Raw genomic sequence first — 18,919 nt, forward strand, 5'->3', positions numbered from 1 at the left:
ACTTCGGCGCGACTTGCACGGACTTCACATAATGGAAGTCAATGCAAGTCGCTCCGACTTCGGTCAAAAGTAGTGCAGGAACTATTTTCTAAGTCTTGACTTGAGTCGCTCCTATTAGAACGGTTCCAATTGCACTGAATGGACCGCGACTTGTCAGGTGGCCAAGTCGCCTAACAAGTTGCGGTAGTGTGAACCGGGACTTAGACAGGTTTTTGCAGTATTTACCAAGCATTTTTTTTTTTCATTTTTCCGGCAAATACTACATAAACCTATAGTGAATTGAGATTTTTCATATCACATGCAATATTTGGATACATATGTCATATGAGCCATATAAGCCAAATATTGCATGAGATATCATTTAGTGAATTGAGCCCTCAAAAAGATCAATTTAGATAAGTTTATTGTTAGGTGTCACTTACATTTAAATTGTCTGAAGAATAATTACTAAATGTAATAATTGTCAGCCTAACATGAAAATGTTTATTATAAGTATTTAGTAAAGAAATGTAAATATTGATCATGAAAAAACATTGTGAAATAATTATTAAAAAAGTAAGTATTGTTAAGACTCTGTTAGCATAGTCACAAGATGCAAACATAGTCAGTCAGTACAAACCTATGTTTTTGCAAAATTCTCTTTTAAAAATTATTCATTTGATCTTGGTAGAAAGTGATGTAATACACCAAGATACGTATATACACAGTATATGGATCTGTTCTGCATAAACAAGTCTTCCTCAAAATTGTTGGATTTTTTTCTGCTTTCCAAAGTTGAGATCTATAATGTGTTGCAGAGTTTAGCATTACCACGATATGTTACATGTTCTTTCATTAGCTTTTTAAATGCCAAGCTGTCTGCTTGGTCCAGAATGCTGATAATGCTGATATTACTAACCAAACAATTGCAAGTGATTACAATAGTCCACTTGTCTCCTACTTTTATTTGGACACCTAAATGTATTTTTAGGGGTAAAAAAGTGGATGACATTGTGGGGAACTCAGTAGAGAAGACTTTTCCTGATTTTGGCATTTAAAAACCTTTTTTAATTCCATAAAAAAACATTCCAATGAGAAAAATGTACAAGCTGTTGATAGGATCAAGCCCATCAATGCCAGTTAATAACAATTCTAGTTAACCCCCTCCCCCTCCGATTATAGAGTCCCATATGAAAGATCGTTTTTTTTTTCTTTAATATTTCTAACATGGCTTCTTTATTTTTTGGCACAGTACCTCCTGAAAAACCAACCAATATTACCTGCTGGTCGAAGAATATGAAAGACCTGACCTGCAAGTGGGTTCCAGGTAGTGAAGGAGAAACCTACCTACACACCAACTATACCCTGAAATACAAGCTAAGGTACTGTGCAAGTGAGAAAATGTAAGAAACATGTTTACAAGTCTTGGTGTACAAAGTCAATTGTTATGTGTTCAGCAAATATTGCTAATAGATCAGTTATGTGCAAGGTGAATATACCTAGCTGGTCCTAGGTAGGTTTTAGTTTAATTTTTAGGGCAGTATATCAGCTGTTTAAATGCATTCTCCAGAATGCACTGCAAAACATGTGTATGGAACAGTGCAATATTTCTGCACTGAAGAATTAAAAGAAACCCCATGGAAGAGTGCCACAAACGTCTGTTTAGTGAATGGTAAACAGATCCAGCATGTCAGGGGTGCATATAAGCCGTGATATACACAGGCTCTTAGATTCATTTTCCATTGCTTTCAGTTTTTTCAACTTTCTGTTGCTTATTGTTCTGAACACACTAGAGCTAATGTTGCATGCTATAACCAAGCTTAGTGGAATTGTGTTTATACTTACTCATTTTCATAGATAATAAAATATTCTCCTTGCCTTTGCTAAAGTATTATTAAATGTAAACTTTTTTTTTTTTTTTTTTTTATAAATTCAGAGATTAGAACACCTGACAAGTTTTTATTCGTGTCAATGTCCCTGTTAGAGAGACTTGTCTATGTTTGTCCTTTATTACCATTATTACCAAGAGATAAAGTGAAACAAGATCTCCCAAAACAGCAATAAAGGAGAAATTTGCCAGTGGGAATACTAGTTCTGGTGACCATGGTGCCAACCAAGGATTGCCTCTTTTTAGAGAGATTTTCTCTCATTTCCAGCTTTGGCTATGGGGCAGGACTTGATGGGAAAGCTATGGGACACAGATGGGAAAAAAATGACAGGGGTTATAACTTTCCTTTACTTTTTCCAAAGAAAACATAAGTTTTGCTTTTAGTTCTACCTAAACAATCAAAACTGATTTTTTACCAAAACCCAACCAGACAAGGAACAATTTTTATATTTTCCTATGATTGGTTAAATTAAACCTAGTGCAAATGTAATAAGGCAAAAGCTTTAACAAACATCTGAAAAGATAAATATATATTTTACTTTAGAATTTATCCCTTTAGTGCCATCCAGAGCACACTGAAATATCTCCATCGCCTTATTATAGAGAATAGTTCTACCGTCCTTTGCCCACATGCCACAACGACACTATTGGCAGACCTGGCAATGTCAAGTTAAAAGCATGCCAAAAGTTATGCAAATACTGAACTGAAATGTAATCCAAAAATTATCTTTGTAAAGGATATTGGAGAAGGCTGCTTCTCAGACAATTTGTGGAAACCTTTATAAAGTCCAAAAATTGCCAACCGAAATTCAAACCCAATTGAATTCAATGATGGCAGGGTGTGGGGAAATCCTAAAAATCAGTTCTGGCCATTTTCAAGTTTAGTAGACTAGGGATTGTCAAAAGGAGGGCATGGGAAGCTGCGCACTGTCATGGAGGGCATTTCCTTATGCAAAGATAAATTTAACAAATTTTGGTTTAGCAGTGAGAGGGTCCTCTTTCGTTTTTTAAATATGTTTTTTTTTTTTTATTTTACATCATTGAAACATGAAGAACAGGGTACAAAAAAAAATAACGCAGTATGTACCAGAACAACCAATATCAACAGGATAGAATATCATTCTCCGTTGTTTTTCAGATGCAATATAATATAAGATATCAGACGGGTTAAAAAGTAAATAAAAAATCCCCTAACTAGAGAATATGTCACAGAGCTAAACAAATTCTATCAACAGGCCTGCACAATATTTTCAGTGATAAAGCAGAAAATAAAGTGGAGCTAAACTAGAGAGAAGAACTAGAGTAGGAAAATAGAAGAAAAAAACGCTGTTCTCTCCATTCCCCAAGCCAGGCATCTACAAAAACAGTCCACCGAAGTGAGTTGATCATAGGGATTTGATTGTATGGCAGGTCTTCCTTAAGGTGGTATAGTTCCCAAACCTTATTATAGTGCTCAGGAGTGCCATGTATATGTGCCATAAGAGTCTCCATCAATTTAACATTGATAATTCTTGCATGTAATGCTAAGTTAGAAGTTCTTCCTTTTTTCCATTCAAGTGCCACCAAACATCTAGTTCCAGTGAATATATGGGAAAGAAGATTTTTGGCTGTCCTATAGAGAGCAGGTGCAGGAAGGCCCATAAGGAAAATTTGGGAGGGGAAGGGGGTGTAAAAGGGAATATTTAAATCAAAAAATCAACGAAGAGTGTAGATCATTCCCAGTAGAGTTTGATAAGCAAATGCTGCCACAATATTTGGTAAACAGAACGCCTCTCCCTCTTGCACTTCCAACAGTTTTCCCTTATTTGACCTTTTATAAAGATTTTCCTTAATAAAGGGTGGAAATCTAACTCTTTGCCACCTGGGACCAGATGCTCTGTTATGCTTAGAGGCATATCTATTCCTCCAGAAGTTTCTACCAATTACATATACAGGTGAAACTCGAAAATTTGAATATCGTGCAAAATTTAAATTATTTCAGTAATGCAACTTAAAAGGGGAAACCAATATATGAGATAGACTCATTACATGCAAAGCAATATAGTTCAAGCCGTGATTTGTCATAATTGTGATGATTATGGCTTACAGCTCATGAAAACCCAAAATCCACATTCTCAGTAAATTAGAATAGTACATGCAATCAATAAAACAAGGAGTGTACATAGAACAATATCGGACCTCTGAAAAGTATAAGCATGCATATATACTCAGTACTTGGTTTGGGCCCCTTTTGCAGCAATTACTGTCTTAATGCGACGTGGCATGGAGGCTATCAGCCTGTGGCACTGCTGAGGTGTTATGGAAGCTCAGGTTGCTTTGATAGCGGCCTTCAGCTCATCTGCATTTTTGGGTCTGGTGGTTTAAATGTGTGACCGAGAGGGGAGAATATTATGTTTGCACATTCTCTGCTAAAAAGTTTTTTTGATCTATGATTTTTTGATTTATATGGAGTTTTCACTGCATTAAGGGCTCATCTTTTTGAACCCATATATTTCCTCCCCCCTTTTTTTTCCTCCTAGAGGGCTGTGTTGACTTTGGACCTGAGAAAACACAGTGGACCAACACCAGCAGATGACATGCTCCCCAAATCATCATTAACTGTAGAAACTTCCCACTGGACCTTAACCATCTTGGATTATTTACCTCTCCACTCTTCCTACAGACTCTGGGACCTTGATTTTCAAATAAAATGCAACATTTTCCACAGTCAGGGATGATTTGGGGAGCCATGTCATCTGCTGGTGTTGGTCCACTGTGTTTTATCAGGTCCAAAGTCAACGCAGCCCTCTAGCAGGAAATTCTAGAGCACTCCATGCTGCCCTCTGCTGACCAGCTTTATGGAGATGCTGATTTCATTTTCCAGCAGGACTTGGCACCTGCCCACACTGCCAAAAATACCAATACCTGGTCACATGATCATGGTATCACTGTGCTTGCAAAGTGAAGGGTGCAGGCAAACTTGCCTGACCTAAACCCCACAGAGAATCTGTGGGGTACTGTCAAGAGGAAGATGAGAGACACCAGACCCAACAATGAAGACAAGTTGAAGGCCGACATTAAAGCAACCTGAGCTTCCATAACACCTCAGCAGTGCCACAGGCTGATCGCCTCCATGCCGCGCCACATTGAGGCAGTAATTGCTGCAAAAGGGGCCCAAACAAAGTACTGAGTACTTATGCATGCTTATACTTTTCAGAGGTCTGATATTGTTCTATGTACACTCCTTGTTTTATTGATTGCATGTACTATTCTAATTTACTGAGATTGTGGATTTTGGGTTTTACATGAGCTGTAAGCCATAATCATCACAGTTATGACAAATCACTGCTTGAACATTCTTGCTTTGCATGTAATGAGTCTATCTCATATATTAGTTTCCCCTCTTAAGTTGCATTACTGAAATAAATTAACTTTTGCATGATATTCTAATTTTTCGAGTTTCAACTGTTTAGGAGTGCTTCCCTGTTGTATGGAGAGAGAGGATATTCAAAACTTTGTAGATTTCTGATATCAACAACTCTATAGGAGGGTCCCATAAGAGTGATCCTTTAAATAGATGATAATTTAGAGAATTGCAAAGCATGCATAATGGTTTGGGCATAATGTCAGATTTGAAGATGTCCATACAATGCACTACTTGGGAAGTTAAACTTATCTTGGAGATCCATGAAGAGAGCATTTTTCTAGTCCAAGTGTCTACCAGGTGCCCACGTTGAAATAATGCCTTCAGTCTCTAATTGAGGTCTTAAATGGAGTCAGGTTGCCCATGATTTCTGGGTTGAACAGGAAGGCTATCATCAGAGACACCTCTGAGGTCAAAGAATATTGATTGTTCACAGTCCTTCAGAGGTCACACAGGAATGAGCGTGAAGGAGCCTGTGGTGTTCTACCATAGTATTTGTGTTCCACAGTAGGGAATTGGGATGTCTAGGTGCTATTCAAAGTTATTTTTTTACTTCAGTTCATTATCGGCAATTGTAGACATACAGGGCAGACCAGGAGGTTATAGCTCGCAGATGTGATAGCTGATAACATTTTATCAAATTTCAGGAGGCTAGGACACTGTCATACCAAGAAGCAAACAAAAGGGATTTAGAAACTTTTTGTATCTTTTATAGTCCCATGTTAAATTCAGTAACTCCATTTGTAGTTTCTTTAAATGCGCTGCAAAAATGGAAATAGGTAGCATCTCGCAAAGATAAAAAAGCCTTGGAAGGATATTCATTCAGATGAAAGCAATATGGTCTCAAAGGGAAATTCAATATTTTTTCTACTGCGCACTCTGATGTCTTGAATGAGAGGGATGCAATTTTCCCTATACAATGTGGCATATGTGGGGATAATTTTATTTTCCAGGTATTTTATCACAGAGGCCTACCATGCATAACTGGATACAGAGCTATAGTTGACCAGGGCCTTGTGGAGGTTAGGAGTAATGTGCAGTTGGGTTAGAGTGAGAAGTAATGTACATCATCCTCAAAGGACAACATTTTTAGTTCCCTATTTCTGACTGAGATACCGTGAATATTTGGATCTTTGTGGATGTGGGCCACCAAGGATCTATGCATAAAGCATAAAGGAGAGGTGACAATTGTCTCGTACAATTAGATTAGACAAAGGGAGGCAAAATGGCATCAGGGGTTTTACCTTGGTCTGAGGGATGGGCCTATGAATTTTTGATGGCATTTAGAAAGGGGCCTTTAAAGTCAACATAGTCAAGAGTGGCAAACAGGAATGTCCATCCCGTCAAAAGCTTTTTCGACATCCAGGCTCAGTAGTAATGGCTCACGTCTTTCTCTATTAGCTACATTAATTAGGTCTATCACTTTTCTTGTGTTGTTCTCTGCCTGTCAGCATGGCAAAAACAAATTAATCTTTATGTATCAAAGAAGTTAAACCATGTTCAGTCTAGTCAAAGGCAATTTTATGAAGATTTTTAAGTCAGAATTAAATAAAGGCAATGAGCCTGTAGTTGGTGCATAGGGAATGCTCTTTGGTAGACTTAGGTATCAGTGTAATAAATTACATTTACGTTTATCAAGGAATGAGGTCTTTGCGGAGGAATCCACTAATGAGTTTCACCATGTATGGTGAGGGTCCTCTGTTTTATGGGACTTTAGGGTTAACAAAAACTCTTTCAATTATATGCTTGGGGGATGCCGTTAAACTGTATGTGGTTTTATGGAACAGTAAAATTCTCCCAGAGAGTTTAGGTAACACCATATTTTGATATCACATATAAGGCAGGTGTAATAGATTTGTTTTACCTTTACATTATTGCTTTTCTTAAATCAGCAGCATCCCAATCTGCTACATTGTTGTGACACTTGATTGTTTGTTCTTATCCAGCTGTAATAGGCCGAAACTAAGAGTAGCAGCTACAACATATATAAAAGCTGCAGGAAAGTCTAAAGCTCTCAACTTTGTGCAAATTGGCCAGTGGTGCAAATGTTCAATAGTTTAGTTTGTGGGCTACCTTTTTACAGTACCACACTGCATTGTCCAAAGGTTTAATAAAATGTCAAAACAGACTGCATAAAAACACTTCAAAATCACAACACCACCTTGCCTGAATTCCCATTTATTCCCTAAATATGCAAATTATAGACTTCAACTAGAACTCTAGCACTTATATATATATATACATATATATATTTATATACGTATACATATATGCTTCCCTGCAGCATATCAGGTGTGGTAAAATTTAGAGTCATTTGGGTAACAAATGTGCAAGGAAACACAAGGCTTTGCACCATAGAGCTCATGGGGGTCAGTACCTCAGTGAGACAGGTTCGCAACAAAATGCTTATCCATCTAATTCCTCAAGGGTGCAATACAGCCACTTTTTTCAGAATGTTGCTAATGCATCATATGGATGACATGATTGACATTGAATTTACATTGTGGGACATGTATTTTATATTATTGTCATAGCGTTTATTTTTATTTTCTTAATGGGAAAGAGTTGGATATTTGAACAAGGATGTGGGGATGAGACCCGTATCTTTGTCAACATGAGAACAATGTGCTTTGGAGGCATGGTATGGTTCAGGAGAAGGACACTTGCTCACTGCCTTCTTTTCTCTAGTCAGCCAAGCTGCATGCTTTGATAAGGGTCTAGGATTTTTTTTTTTTAAGGGACCACCCACTGTTTTATTTGTCTTTTTTTTGCTTAGGGTACCCCCTTAAAATCTATACCAGACCATTATCCTGTATAGGTATCCTGTACATTATCTTGTATCGGTGTAGATGTTGAAGGTAATCCCCAAGAAAAGGTAAACCCCATGGAAACATGAAAAGTGTCCCCAACTGTCTGTAAATATAGGACTTTTCAGAGGCACGTTGTTGGGTGGTATCTCTCCCTGTACAGATTGTAATTGATCCCTATCTGCATCAGGACTTCCCAACACACAGTGAGTTTGTTTGTGGCTCAGTGTACATATTTTAGTTTTCAGCAATCAGCAGCAGCAACAAACACGTAGCTCATTTTGTGATTTATCCCCAACTACACTTTACCTGTTCCAACACACACTGACAAAAAGCTGCTGGGAACTCTGACTTTTGTACATACACAAACTCGAAATGTGAGAGAAAAATGTTGGCTTGTATAATTTCATGAGAATGTTTCCCAGAGCACCATGAGTTAGCTGAAAAGGCAATTTGACTGGGCTTTCTTTGCAGCTCTTTTGATTACATCCTCAAATTGAACCATCCAATAAAGAATCACTGTTATTAGTCTTTGGAATGAATCATCCACTAACACTGGTATATATAAATTGCATCTTTAGAGCCTGTTATCAACGGAATTTTATTTAACAGGCTGTATATAGATAGAGCTGTAGATGCAAAGCTCCACCTAATGACTGAAAATACACCTATTTTATATATAACTAACTAAAAAAAAAAAGAAACACATATATATTTTTTGACCAAATCCTCATTCTTTCCTTTAAAACAGAAAAATACTAGTCAAATAAAAAAAAAAAATATTTGGTATTTTTATTACAATGCTAAGTCTACATAGTTACATAGTTTGTGAGGTTGAAAATAGACATCAGTCCATCCAGTTCAACCTATGATGTGTGTTTGTGTTTGCTGTTAACCGTACATTGAATACCCCTGTATGTTGTGGTCTTTAAGGTGCCCATTTAAAAGTTTTGGAAACTATCAATGCTCCCTGCTGTTTACAACTGCTCCTGGAAGAGAATTCCACATCCTTACTGCTCTGACAGTGAAGAACACCTTATGTATTTTAAGGTTAAATAGTTTTTCCTCTAGTTTTTGTGAGTGGCCACGTGTCTTATTGTATTCCCTTTCTCTAAAAAGTTTGTTCCTTATGCTAGGGTCGCCAGTACAGTATTTGTACATTGATATCATATCCCCCCTCAATCGTCTCTTCTCCAGAGAGAATAAGTTCAATGCTTGTAGTCTTTCCTCATAGCCGATGCCCTCCATTTCCCTAATTATTTTTGTTGCCCTTCTCTTTACTCTCTCCAGTTCCAGCACATCCTTCCTGAGGACCGGTGCCCAGAACTGGACAGCAATAGTTACATAAAAGGTTCTAATGATCTAATGTGCAAGATTTATTTCAGAAATGCTGTACCTTTGAAAATAATATATTATAGTAAATGTTAAACTATGTGTATTACGTGTAACTAGAGCTCATATGCCACTTGAGAGAACATTTCCCACATTAAACCGCAAATTTGTATTTTTTCCAGGTGGTATGGCAGAGATAATACATGTCAAGAATATCATACCATGGGTCAATATTCTTGCCACATTCCTAAGGATCTTGCCCTCTTTACACCATATGAAATTTGGGTGGAGGCTTCAAATAGACTAGGATCCATCACCTCTGATATAATAACCCTGGACATTCTTGATGTGGGTAAGATACATTAGACCCTTCTCTATACCCTGTGGAACTTGGATTTATTTGTGCTTAATTTAGTGTAATAACTTCAGTGAACTGCATGTTTATGTATCTGAACTCCCAATAATTGCTGACTTTTTTAATTGCTTCTGTGTATAGTTGTACTGCTCCCGTGAGTGAGTTTCTTTTTTTTTTTTTTATCACTAATAGTGACTACTTTTATTGTTCAAGTGATAATGGTTCAACTTGTATTTCTAAGTGTTAACAAAATGTGTTCTGTTGTCGAAGTTGTATATATTCCCCTTATTTGACTAAGCAGTTATTGCATTAAATTAGAAAACACATGTAGATAGTGGCGCAAGCAGGAGTGCGTTTAGTGCAATGTTGAGTCTATCAGGGCTGCTATCTCTGTTTATAGAATAAAGGGTATACAGTCAAAGAGCTCATGGCCAGCCTGGAAAGGGAGTGAAGAGGTCTCCAAACATGCAGGAAAAAGGAAGAAAGACAGGCGCCTCTGAGTGTAGACTGTTATGTATTAAATGATAAAAAAGAGAAGTAAAACTCACATTAAGGACATGGGTGACAGGCACATAAAATAGGTCTGGTGACTGGATGCTGCTCGGGCCATTTACGCCGCTCATGAAGCTTGTTCTGGCCAGCAGGATTTAGTTGCGGTGCTGGATGATGGAAACAAGGGCTGGAACGCAGGCTGGACCACAGTGTCGTCCGTGATGACGTCACCGGCATGCTTGCAACTACATCCTGCCAGTCAGAACAAGCTCCATGAGTGGCGAAAATGGCCCCCAGGGCGGATAAGAGCAGCATCCGGTTACCGAACCTATTTTGTGTATCTTTCACCCATGTCCTTAATGTGAGTTTTACTTCTCTTTTTTATCATTAAATACATAACAGTCTACAGGTGCATGCCTTTCTTTTTTTGATTGCATTAAATTAGCACAATAATGTTCACTTTGCTAAAGTAAAAAAGAAAAGCGCAGAAACCCAAAAGCTATTGAAAAATGAAATATCATTGGTTGCTGTAGGTATGGTATTTGCTTATCACATGCAAAGATAGTGATAGCTCGCACACAACTTTGAACAAAGGAATCCACCTAATAACCAGATCTGCTCACTTCAAAGCTTTTAGTTTATCAGAATGTAGATGATAAACATGCTGTAGAGAATTGAAATGAAAAAATATTTTAGACACATCACATCTTCTTGTACTGTTTTACTGAAAAAGGCAGGTGTTTGATTTAGCAGATATAAGGCTTAGAATTGTGAATGTTAATCTATTTTAAAGTTTACTAAATTATATGATATATTGTTTTAGGATGGCAGCTAAGCCAGATAATCTCCCTGATTTGCTGCATTCTGCTAAGGATCAGTGGAAAACAATATCTTCATGTTGATTTTTAAATAAATGCATTTAAGGTTATCAAACCATGATGTTGATAATATAGTGAATAACGTTCAATAATAACGTTTTTAACAAAAATCTGAAACATTTTAATATGTGATTTTGTATTGAGTTATTGGCACCTAAATAATCCCAGCTCTTACCAAGAGCACCCCAAGTGTCCCATCTCATACAATTAAGGATACAGTGCCCTTGAGATTTCCTTTTTTTTTTTTGGACTTAATTCATTTTTACTATATGTGACAAAAACAGTAAGAAACTGCGTTGCATTTCTGTATTTAACCTTGCCCTGCAGCCTGCATAAATTAGGGAAAGCACATAGAAAACAATAGGCAACTTTTTTTTTGCGTTGTTGATTTTTTGTAACCATACATTGTTATCATTGGCTCAGATATACCAAACTATTAGAATCACCCCAAAACATAATAATATCTAATCCCACAATGGTATTAACAGAGAATTAGTGTTTCTCATTTCTTCCCAACATTTTTCAGAAAAAATAGTGCCAAATAAAAGGCAAAATGCAATACATTTATTATACTTTTAACATGCTATTAAGGAGACTTGCATAGCTACAGCTGCTTCTACAGGTAAGTATATATTGCATGTGTGCTTTACCAACTGCTGTTTTTGCCTATTGTTAATAATGCCCTTTTGACTTTCAGATTTTATTTTTCAAAGGCTGATTTTCTGACACCGCGTTGTCTTTGTAGTGGTCCAGACTGAATTTAATAATTTCGTAAATTCTATTGAAAAATCAGCTGCAATAAAATATTTAAGGGGATGTATACTGCGAGATTAGTATTCATTTCTTCCTGAATTGGAAGACAAGCAAAATATAAAAATTTACAATTTTTCATGAGGCAGAACATGTTAAAATATATAGCTACTTTTAACAGTGGGTATACCTTCTTACCTACTAGCATACAAGGCCTTGGATAGTGTGTTTACTATACCACTAAGCTTAGTTTGGTAGGGAAGTAATGTTTTGCTAGAACAGGCTTTAATTACACCACATTTGATGGATTATGGTTAAGGCAGAATGGTAAACCACATCAGCAAGTAATTGATTATTCCATTATATTTTTCTGGTAGAATTTCCATTTTTTAAGAATTGCCTTTTTCTGTATTAAGCTTTTTATTTTTATTACCTCTGCAGATTAAGGTCCAATGTACAAAAAAAGCATATATAGCATTCACAAGTTTTTACATATATTACAATTGCAGCCACAGAATGGAAGCAAAAAAAAGTATTATACTTTTATTCATCTTGTTTGTATAAAGCAAGAAAAAAGGCTGGACTGTTTTTTTTTCCAATTATTTTTCTTTTTTTTTGGTGAAAGCATTACATGTGTTGTGGGTTGCAATTCTTAGATTATACTTATTGAAGCTGGTCAATGTGCCATAAAATAAAAAAGGCTTCTTGAACTCTATATTGAAAATACAAGGACAATTGTAGTACACAGAAAAATTGGAATGCACAACATTTCTTATTACCAGTATATTATATAGCAGATAAAGTTCTTAAAATATATATCCCAAGGCAAAATGTGCAAATTGGCCAAAATGATAATAACAGTCCTATACACCATCTAATCTTCATATGACAACAATCTTCAGAAAGTGTAACATATTTCTTCCATGTGCATAAGGAATTCACACTTTATTCCCCCAAAGAAAGTAGCACCAATGTGCCCACTACGAAAGCTCCTCTCTGGGTTTCCTATCACCTTGTTTGATGGACCCCACTAACAACAGGAGGTCAAACTCACTTATTAATATAAAGATGTTTTTCAGGTTGCATCCAGGGCCATTCTTCATACTGGTCATCAGTCTCTCTTATATACTGTAGATGTCATAAAAAGAAATAGGCAAGATAGTGGCTAACCACAGTTTTATTAAAAATCAGTTAAAAATACACTCACATGGCAGGAAGGGTAAAAGGGCTTTTCCACTATACAAAAAAACCTCAGAAAGGTGGCATCCTAGCTCCACCCTAGGTAATGACATCACCGTCCACATGACACGTATCACCCAATCGGCTTACTCAAACGTAAACCATAGTGACACTGTACTGTTCTGGGGGGGACACTACATTGATAACAGCTGTGATTCCTATAGTGATGCTGTGATTGGCCCACAGATATCACATGATACAGGGTGCTGTGATTGAAATTCATGCATTAAAGCTTTGTTGACATTGTGATCATGTAATCTCATAGCGATCACAGGATCCCCCAGCCACTCAAAGCGGTGGACACAACTGTCATGGGAGCAGCGTGCTGCGCACCCTTCAGCTGTATCAGGTACATGTACCTGATCCAGCCTGCACATACCACCCTGCTGCAGTAAATGGCAGGCAGAAACTGGTTAAAAATGTTTTTGTAATTTCTATCCACCACTTGGTTTATGATGTTGTAAATTTGTATTTGCCACTATGGATTAGCTAAACAGAGTTTTCCACTATATACTATATACTACTTTACCATCTTTTTTTTAGGTTTTGCATATTTATAATAAATTAAAAGCTATGAAATAGAAATGTTTGTACCCAAATGTTCCAGAATTTAAAATTCAATCTTCCCCTTCCCCCCTATACACACACACTAAAGAAAGTATATAATTTAAATTATCTAGAACTATCCATTGACAGACAGCCATGACATGATTAACCTTAGGCATCTGTGCTGGCCAACACTTTCCGGGGGGAAGGGTTAGAGCTTACTTCAGGATTTTTTTATTCCCTGACTTGGGGACCACACAGAAAGTAAAGCTTTTTCTCTCAGCCATCTTGTTGGACCTGCTGCAGTACACACGGGCCGAATGTTGCCTGACATTCGGCTTGTGTGTGCAGGACTTTAAAGACGTATTAAATAATATTCTTAACTAACGGAGTAAAATAACATATCCAAACTAAATCAAATCAATCATATCAGTTAGTACCTTTCAAACCTATCCCTAACCTAGCAATGACCAACAAATCACTCAGACAGCTATCAAATAATGCAAATGTAATTTGCCTAATTAATTACTGTTTTAATGAATGTTTAATTGTTGTGAAGCAACGCAACAATTTACTTAACCAAAATCTCATGGCAGCATGATTTGCATTTAAACATTGAATCCATGTGTACCTAACAGTATAATTAACCTTCTACTGAAGAAGATCTACTACGAGTTACAAATAATGCAATTACAGTATTACTATTATTACTTCATTACCAGATAAATAATTAGTGGAAATTACCATGAAATAATAAACGAGTTGTAACTCCTGTTATGAATTAGAATTTGCAGATAAGTTCAGTGTCTTGATCATTTATAGTCTCTGTCTCTGACTTCAATATATTAACAAATATACGGGAAAAAAAAAACATGCATATCTGGATCATGTATACAAATACATTGCGGCTGCTTTACTAAAGAAGTAAAGCACTTTCACTTTGAAAAGTGAATTTTCACTCTTCGCTTAGTAAATGAGGGGAAACTGTACTGATATCAATATGTTAAAAGTTTTAAAGTTTCCTTGCACATGGGTATTCTTTGGAAGGTGAACTTTCACCAAATTTACAGTGGGTACGGAAAGTATTCAGACCCCCTTAAATTTTTCACTCTTTGTTATATTGCAGCCATTTGCTAAAATCATTTAAGTTCATTCTTCTTCCTCATAAATGTACACATAGCACCCCGTACTGACAGAAAAACACAGAATTGTTGACATTGTTGCAGATTTATTAAAAAAGAAAAACTGAAATATCACATGGTCCTAAGTATTCAGACCCTTTGCTGTGACACTCATATATTTAACTCAGGTGCTTTCCATTTCTTCTGATCATCCTTGAGATGGTTCTACACCTTCATTTGAGTCCAGCTGTGTTTGATTATACTGATTGGACTTGATAAGGAAAGCCACACACCTGTCTATATAAGACCTTCCAGATCACAATGCATGTCAGAGCAAATGAGAATCATGAGGTCAAAGGAACTGCCTGAAGAGCTCAGAGACAGAATTGTGGCAAGGCACAGATCTGGCCAAGGTTACAAAAAGATTTCTGCTGCACTTAAGGTTCCTAAGAGCACAGTGGCCTCCATAATCCTCAAATGGAAGACGTTTGGGACGACCAGAACCCTTCCTAGAGCTGGCCGTCCGGCCAAACTGAGCTATCGGGGGAGAAGAGCCTTGGTGAGAGAGGTAAAGAAGAACCCAAAGATCACTGTGGCTGAGCTCCAGAGATGCAGTCAGGAGATGGTAGAAAGTCAACCATCATTGTAGCCCTCCACCAGTCGGGGCTTTATGGCAGAGTGGCCCGATGGAAGCCTCTCCTCAGTGTAAGACACATGAAAGCCCACATGGAGTTTGCTAAAAAACACATGAAGGACTCCAAGATGGTGAGAAATAAGATTCTCTGGACTGATGAGACCAAAATAGAACTTTTTGGCCTTAATTCTAAGCGGTATGTGTGGAGAAAACCAGGCACTGCTCATCACCTGTCCAATACAGTCCCAACAGTGAAGCATGGTGGTGGCAGCATCATGCTGTGGGGGTGTTTTTCAGCTGCGGTGACAGGACGACTGGTTGCAATCGAGGGAAAGATGAATGCGGCCAAGTACAGGGATATCCTGGACAAAAACCTCCAGAGTGCTCTGGACCTCAGACTGGGCCGAAGGTTTACCTTCCAACAAGACAATGACCCTAAGCACGCAGCTAAAATAATGAAGGAGTGGCTTCACAACAACTCCGTGGCTGTTCTTGAATGGCCCAGCCAGAGCCCTGACTTAAACCCAATTGAGCATCTCTGGAGAGACCTAAAAATTGCTGTCCACCAAGGTTTACCATCCAACCTGACAGAACTGGAGAGGATCTGCAAGGAGGAATGGCAGAGGATCCCCAAATCCAGGTGTGAAAGACTTGTTGCATCTTTCCCAAAAAGACTCCTGGCTGTATTAGATCAAAAGGGGGCTTCTACTAAATACTGAGCAAAGGGTCTGAATACTTAGGACCATGTGATATTTCAGTTTTTCTTTTTTAATAAATCTGCAACAATGTCAACAATTCTGTGTTTTTCTGTCAGTATGGGGTGCTATGTGTACATTCATGAGGAAGAAGAATGAACTTAAATGATTTTAGCAAATGGCTGCAATATAACAAAGAGTGAAAAATTTAAGGGGTTCTGAATACTTTCCGTACCCACTGTACTAAGGTAAATTAAATTTTCCATGCGGAGTTGACATTCATTTTGCAAAGTGTACATGCTCTACTCCTTCAGTAAATCAGCTACACTCAGTCAGCAAAAGGTCCACCACACATGCTACAATCTGACTGTACAATCTCCTTGAGATCTACAAACAACTACGTAGTGCAAGAGCCTGCTCGACTGGATAGATTAGGTAGGCCCTTATATTATATGGTGTGACAATGTGGTGAGAAGGACGCTTTTGCTTAATTTGTTCCATCTGACACACATAATGTGTCAGATGGCCACAAAATTATAGACATTGATAGAAATATACATTCAATGTATTTGTAGGAAAATATAGCCTCTTTTTTTGCAGTATATACATCCACAAGTAGGGTTGAGCGAACACCTAGATGTCCGTGTTCGACGGGTTCGGCCGAACTTTAAAAAAAAGTCCGGGTCCGTGTCCCGGACTTTTACCGAACTTTTCCCGGACACCGAACCCCATTGAAGTCAATGGGGACCCGAACTTTAAGGCACTAAAATGGCTCTAAAACACCAAAGGAAAGGGCTAGAGTGCTGCAAATGGCAGCAAAACGTAATTAAGAGCATGGCAAGTGCTCTGCAAACAAATGTGGATAGGGAAATAACTTAAAACAACAAAAAAAAAACAGAAAAATAAAACAATGTTCTTCTTCATCTCTGAAGGACGAGGCCCATATGGAGTAGGAGGGAGGTTGAGGTGGTGGTGGATGTAGCGGTGACATAGGCGTGCGCACAGGGTGTGCTGGGTGTGCCTGGGCACACCCTAATCACCTAGGGCACATAGCATTGCCAGTGAGGAGATGGGAAAGATCTCCCTGGGACCTGCTCTGCTCTATTTCTCCTTGCCTACAGGTACATGGCCCCGATACATTACTCTCCCTGCTGGCAAACACATGCATGTGTATTTCAACTTTGGGGTGCACACCTTAATGCAATAGGCTGCGCACACCTATGGGCGGTGTAGGTGGAAGCGGCGGTGGAGGAGGACCAGGGCCGGATTAACAGCATCATGGGCTTGGTGCTGAGGATTTTGAAGGGCCTTAAGGGCCGTGCCTTGCCATGCACCCAGAGGAGGAAGGGTGCAGCCATGCATGCCTAATTCAACATGGGATGCTGTCTCTGAAGCCCATAAACACATCCATGCATCGCCAACTGTCCCTCCTTGTCCGGCCTTCACGCTGTGTGGGGAGGTTCTGAGGGTGCTGCCTGGGGAAGCGAGCATAGAAGCCAGACTTCTGTGTTTACAAGTGACAGAAGAGCGGTAACAGTGAATATGGCCAACCCGGGGCCTATATAAAAGGTAGGGGCCTGGAGCTGCAGCTCCAATAGCCCCTACATTAATCTGGCCCTGAGGAGGAGGACGAGGTAGCCAACACTGCTTCTTTTCAAAAATTTTAAATGAGGGTACACCCCAAAAGAGTGAGAAAGAGCAAAAATGGAACAATGGGTGGGTAAGGTCGGTATCCATTGCTATTCTGCATAAGGTACGGAAAAGTCCCGTGGGATCCATGCCTGGTTCATTTTAATGAACGTGAGCTTGTCCACATTGTCTCTGGACAGGCGGCTGCGCTTGTCTGTTATAACGCCCCCAGCCGTGCTAAATACCCGTTCAGATAATACACTGGCTGCAGGGCACGCCAGCACCTCCAAGGCGTAAAGGGCAAGCTCAGGCCATGTGCCCAATTTGGAGACCCAGAAGTTGAAGGGGGCAGACCCGTCATTCACTACATGTAGGCGTGTGCACACATACTGCTCCACCATGTTGGTAAAATGCTGCCTCCTGCTAAGACGTTCCATCTGAGCTGCTGGTGCTGCTGTTTGTTGTGGCGTGCTGACAAAGCTTTTCCACATTTCGGCCATGCTAACCCTGCCTTCTGAGGTGCTGGCGGTGCCCTGGTTGCGTTGGCGACCTCCTCCTCCTCCTCCTCTGCCTTGTGCTTCCACTGTGGCCCCGCTGTCAGATGGGAATGCCAGCAGCATGGCGTCTACCAGCGTGCGCTTGTACTCGCGCATCTTGCGATCGCGCTCCAGTGAGTGAATTAAGGACGGTACGTTGTCCTTGTAACGGGGATCCAGCAGCGTGGCCACCCAGTAATCAGCACAAGTTAGAATGTGGGCAACTCGGCGGTCGTTGTGGAGACACTGCAGCATGTAATCGCTCATGTGTGCCAGGCTGCCCAGAGGCGACGAAAGGCTGTCCTCTGTGGGAGGTGTATCGTCCGTGTCCTCTGTATCCCCCCAGCCACGCACCAGTGATGGCCATGAGCTGGCCTGGGTGCCACCCTGCTGTGAACATGGTTCCATCTCCTCCTCCAGCTCCTCCTCCTCCTCATCCTCCTCATCCTCCAGAACTGTGCCCCTGCTGGACAATTGCGTCCCTGGCGTTTGCGTGTGCAGGAACCCACCCTCGGAGCCCCTTGCGAATGACTGCCCTGAAAGCCTTGGAAATGTTACCTCTTCATCCTCCTCCTCCTCCTCATCCTGTGCCACATCCTCTTCCATCATCGCCCGAATTGTTTTTTCAAGGAGGC

General features: G+C 39.3%; 1 protein-coding gene across 2 annotated transcripts in view; it reads left to right on the top strand.

Moving 5' to 3' along the window:
• Nucleotides 1-18,919, top strand: part of CRLF1 (cytokine receptor like factor 1) — a 219,814-nt gene that overhangs the window by 126,615 nt on the left and 74,280 nt on the right. For both annotated transcript variants that reach the window (XM_082243854.1, XM_082243853.1), the window contains exons 3-4: nucleotides 1,232-1,361; nucleotides 9,592-9,761. In XM_082243854.1, the coding sequence (XP_082099980.1) occupies nucleotides 1,232-1,361; nucleotides 9,592-9,761 (300 nt within the window). The remainder of the gene's footprint in view (nucleotides 1-1,231; nucleotides 1,362-9,591; nucleotides 9,762-18,919) is intronic.

This window comes from Pelophylax lessonae (genome assembly GCF_965119305.1).
Source record: "Pelophylax lessonae genome assembly, chromosome: 1".
In the NCBI taxonomy this organism is placed as follows: domain Eukaryota; kingdom Metazoa; phylum Chordata; class Amphibia; order Anura; family Ranidae; genus Pelophylax; species Pelophylax lessonae.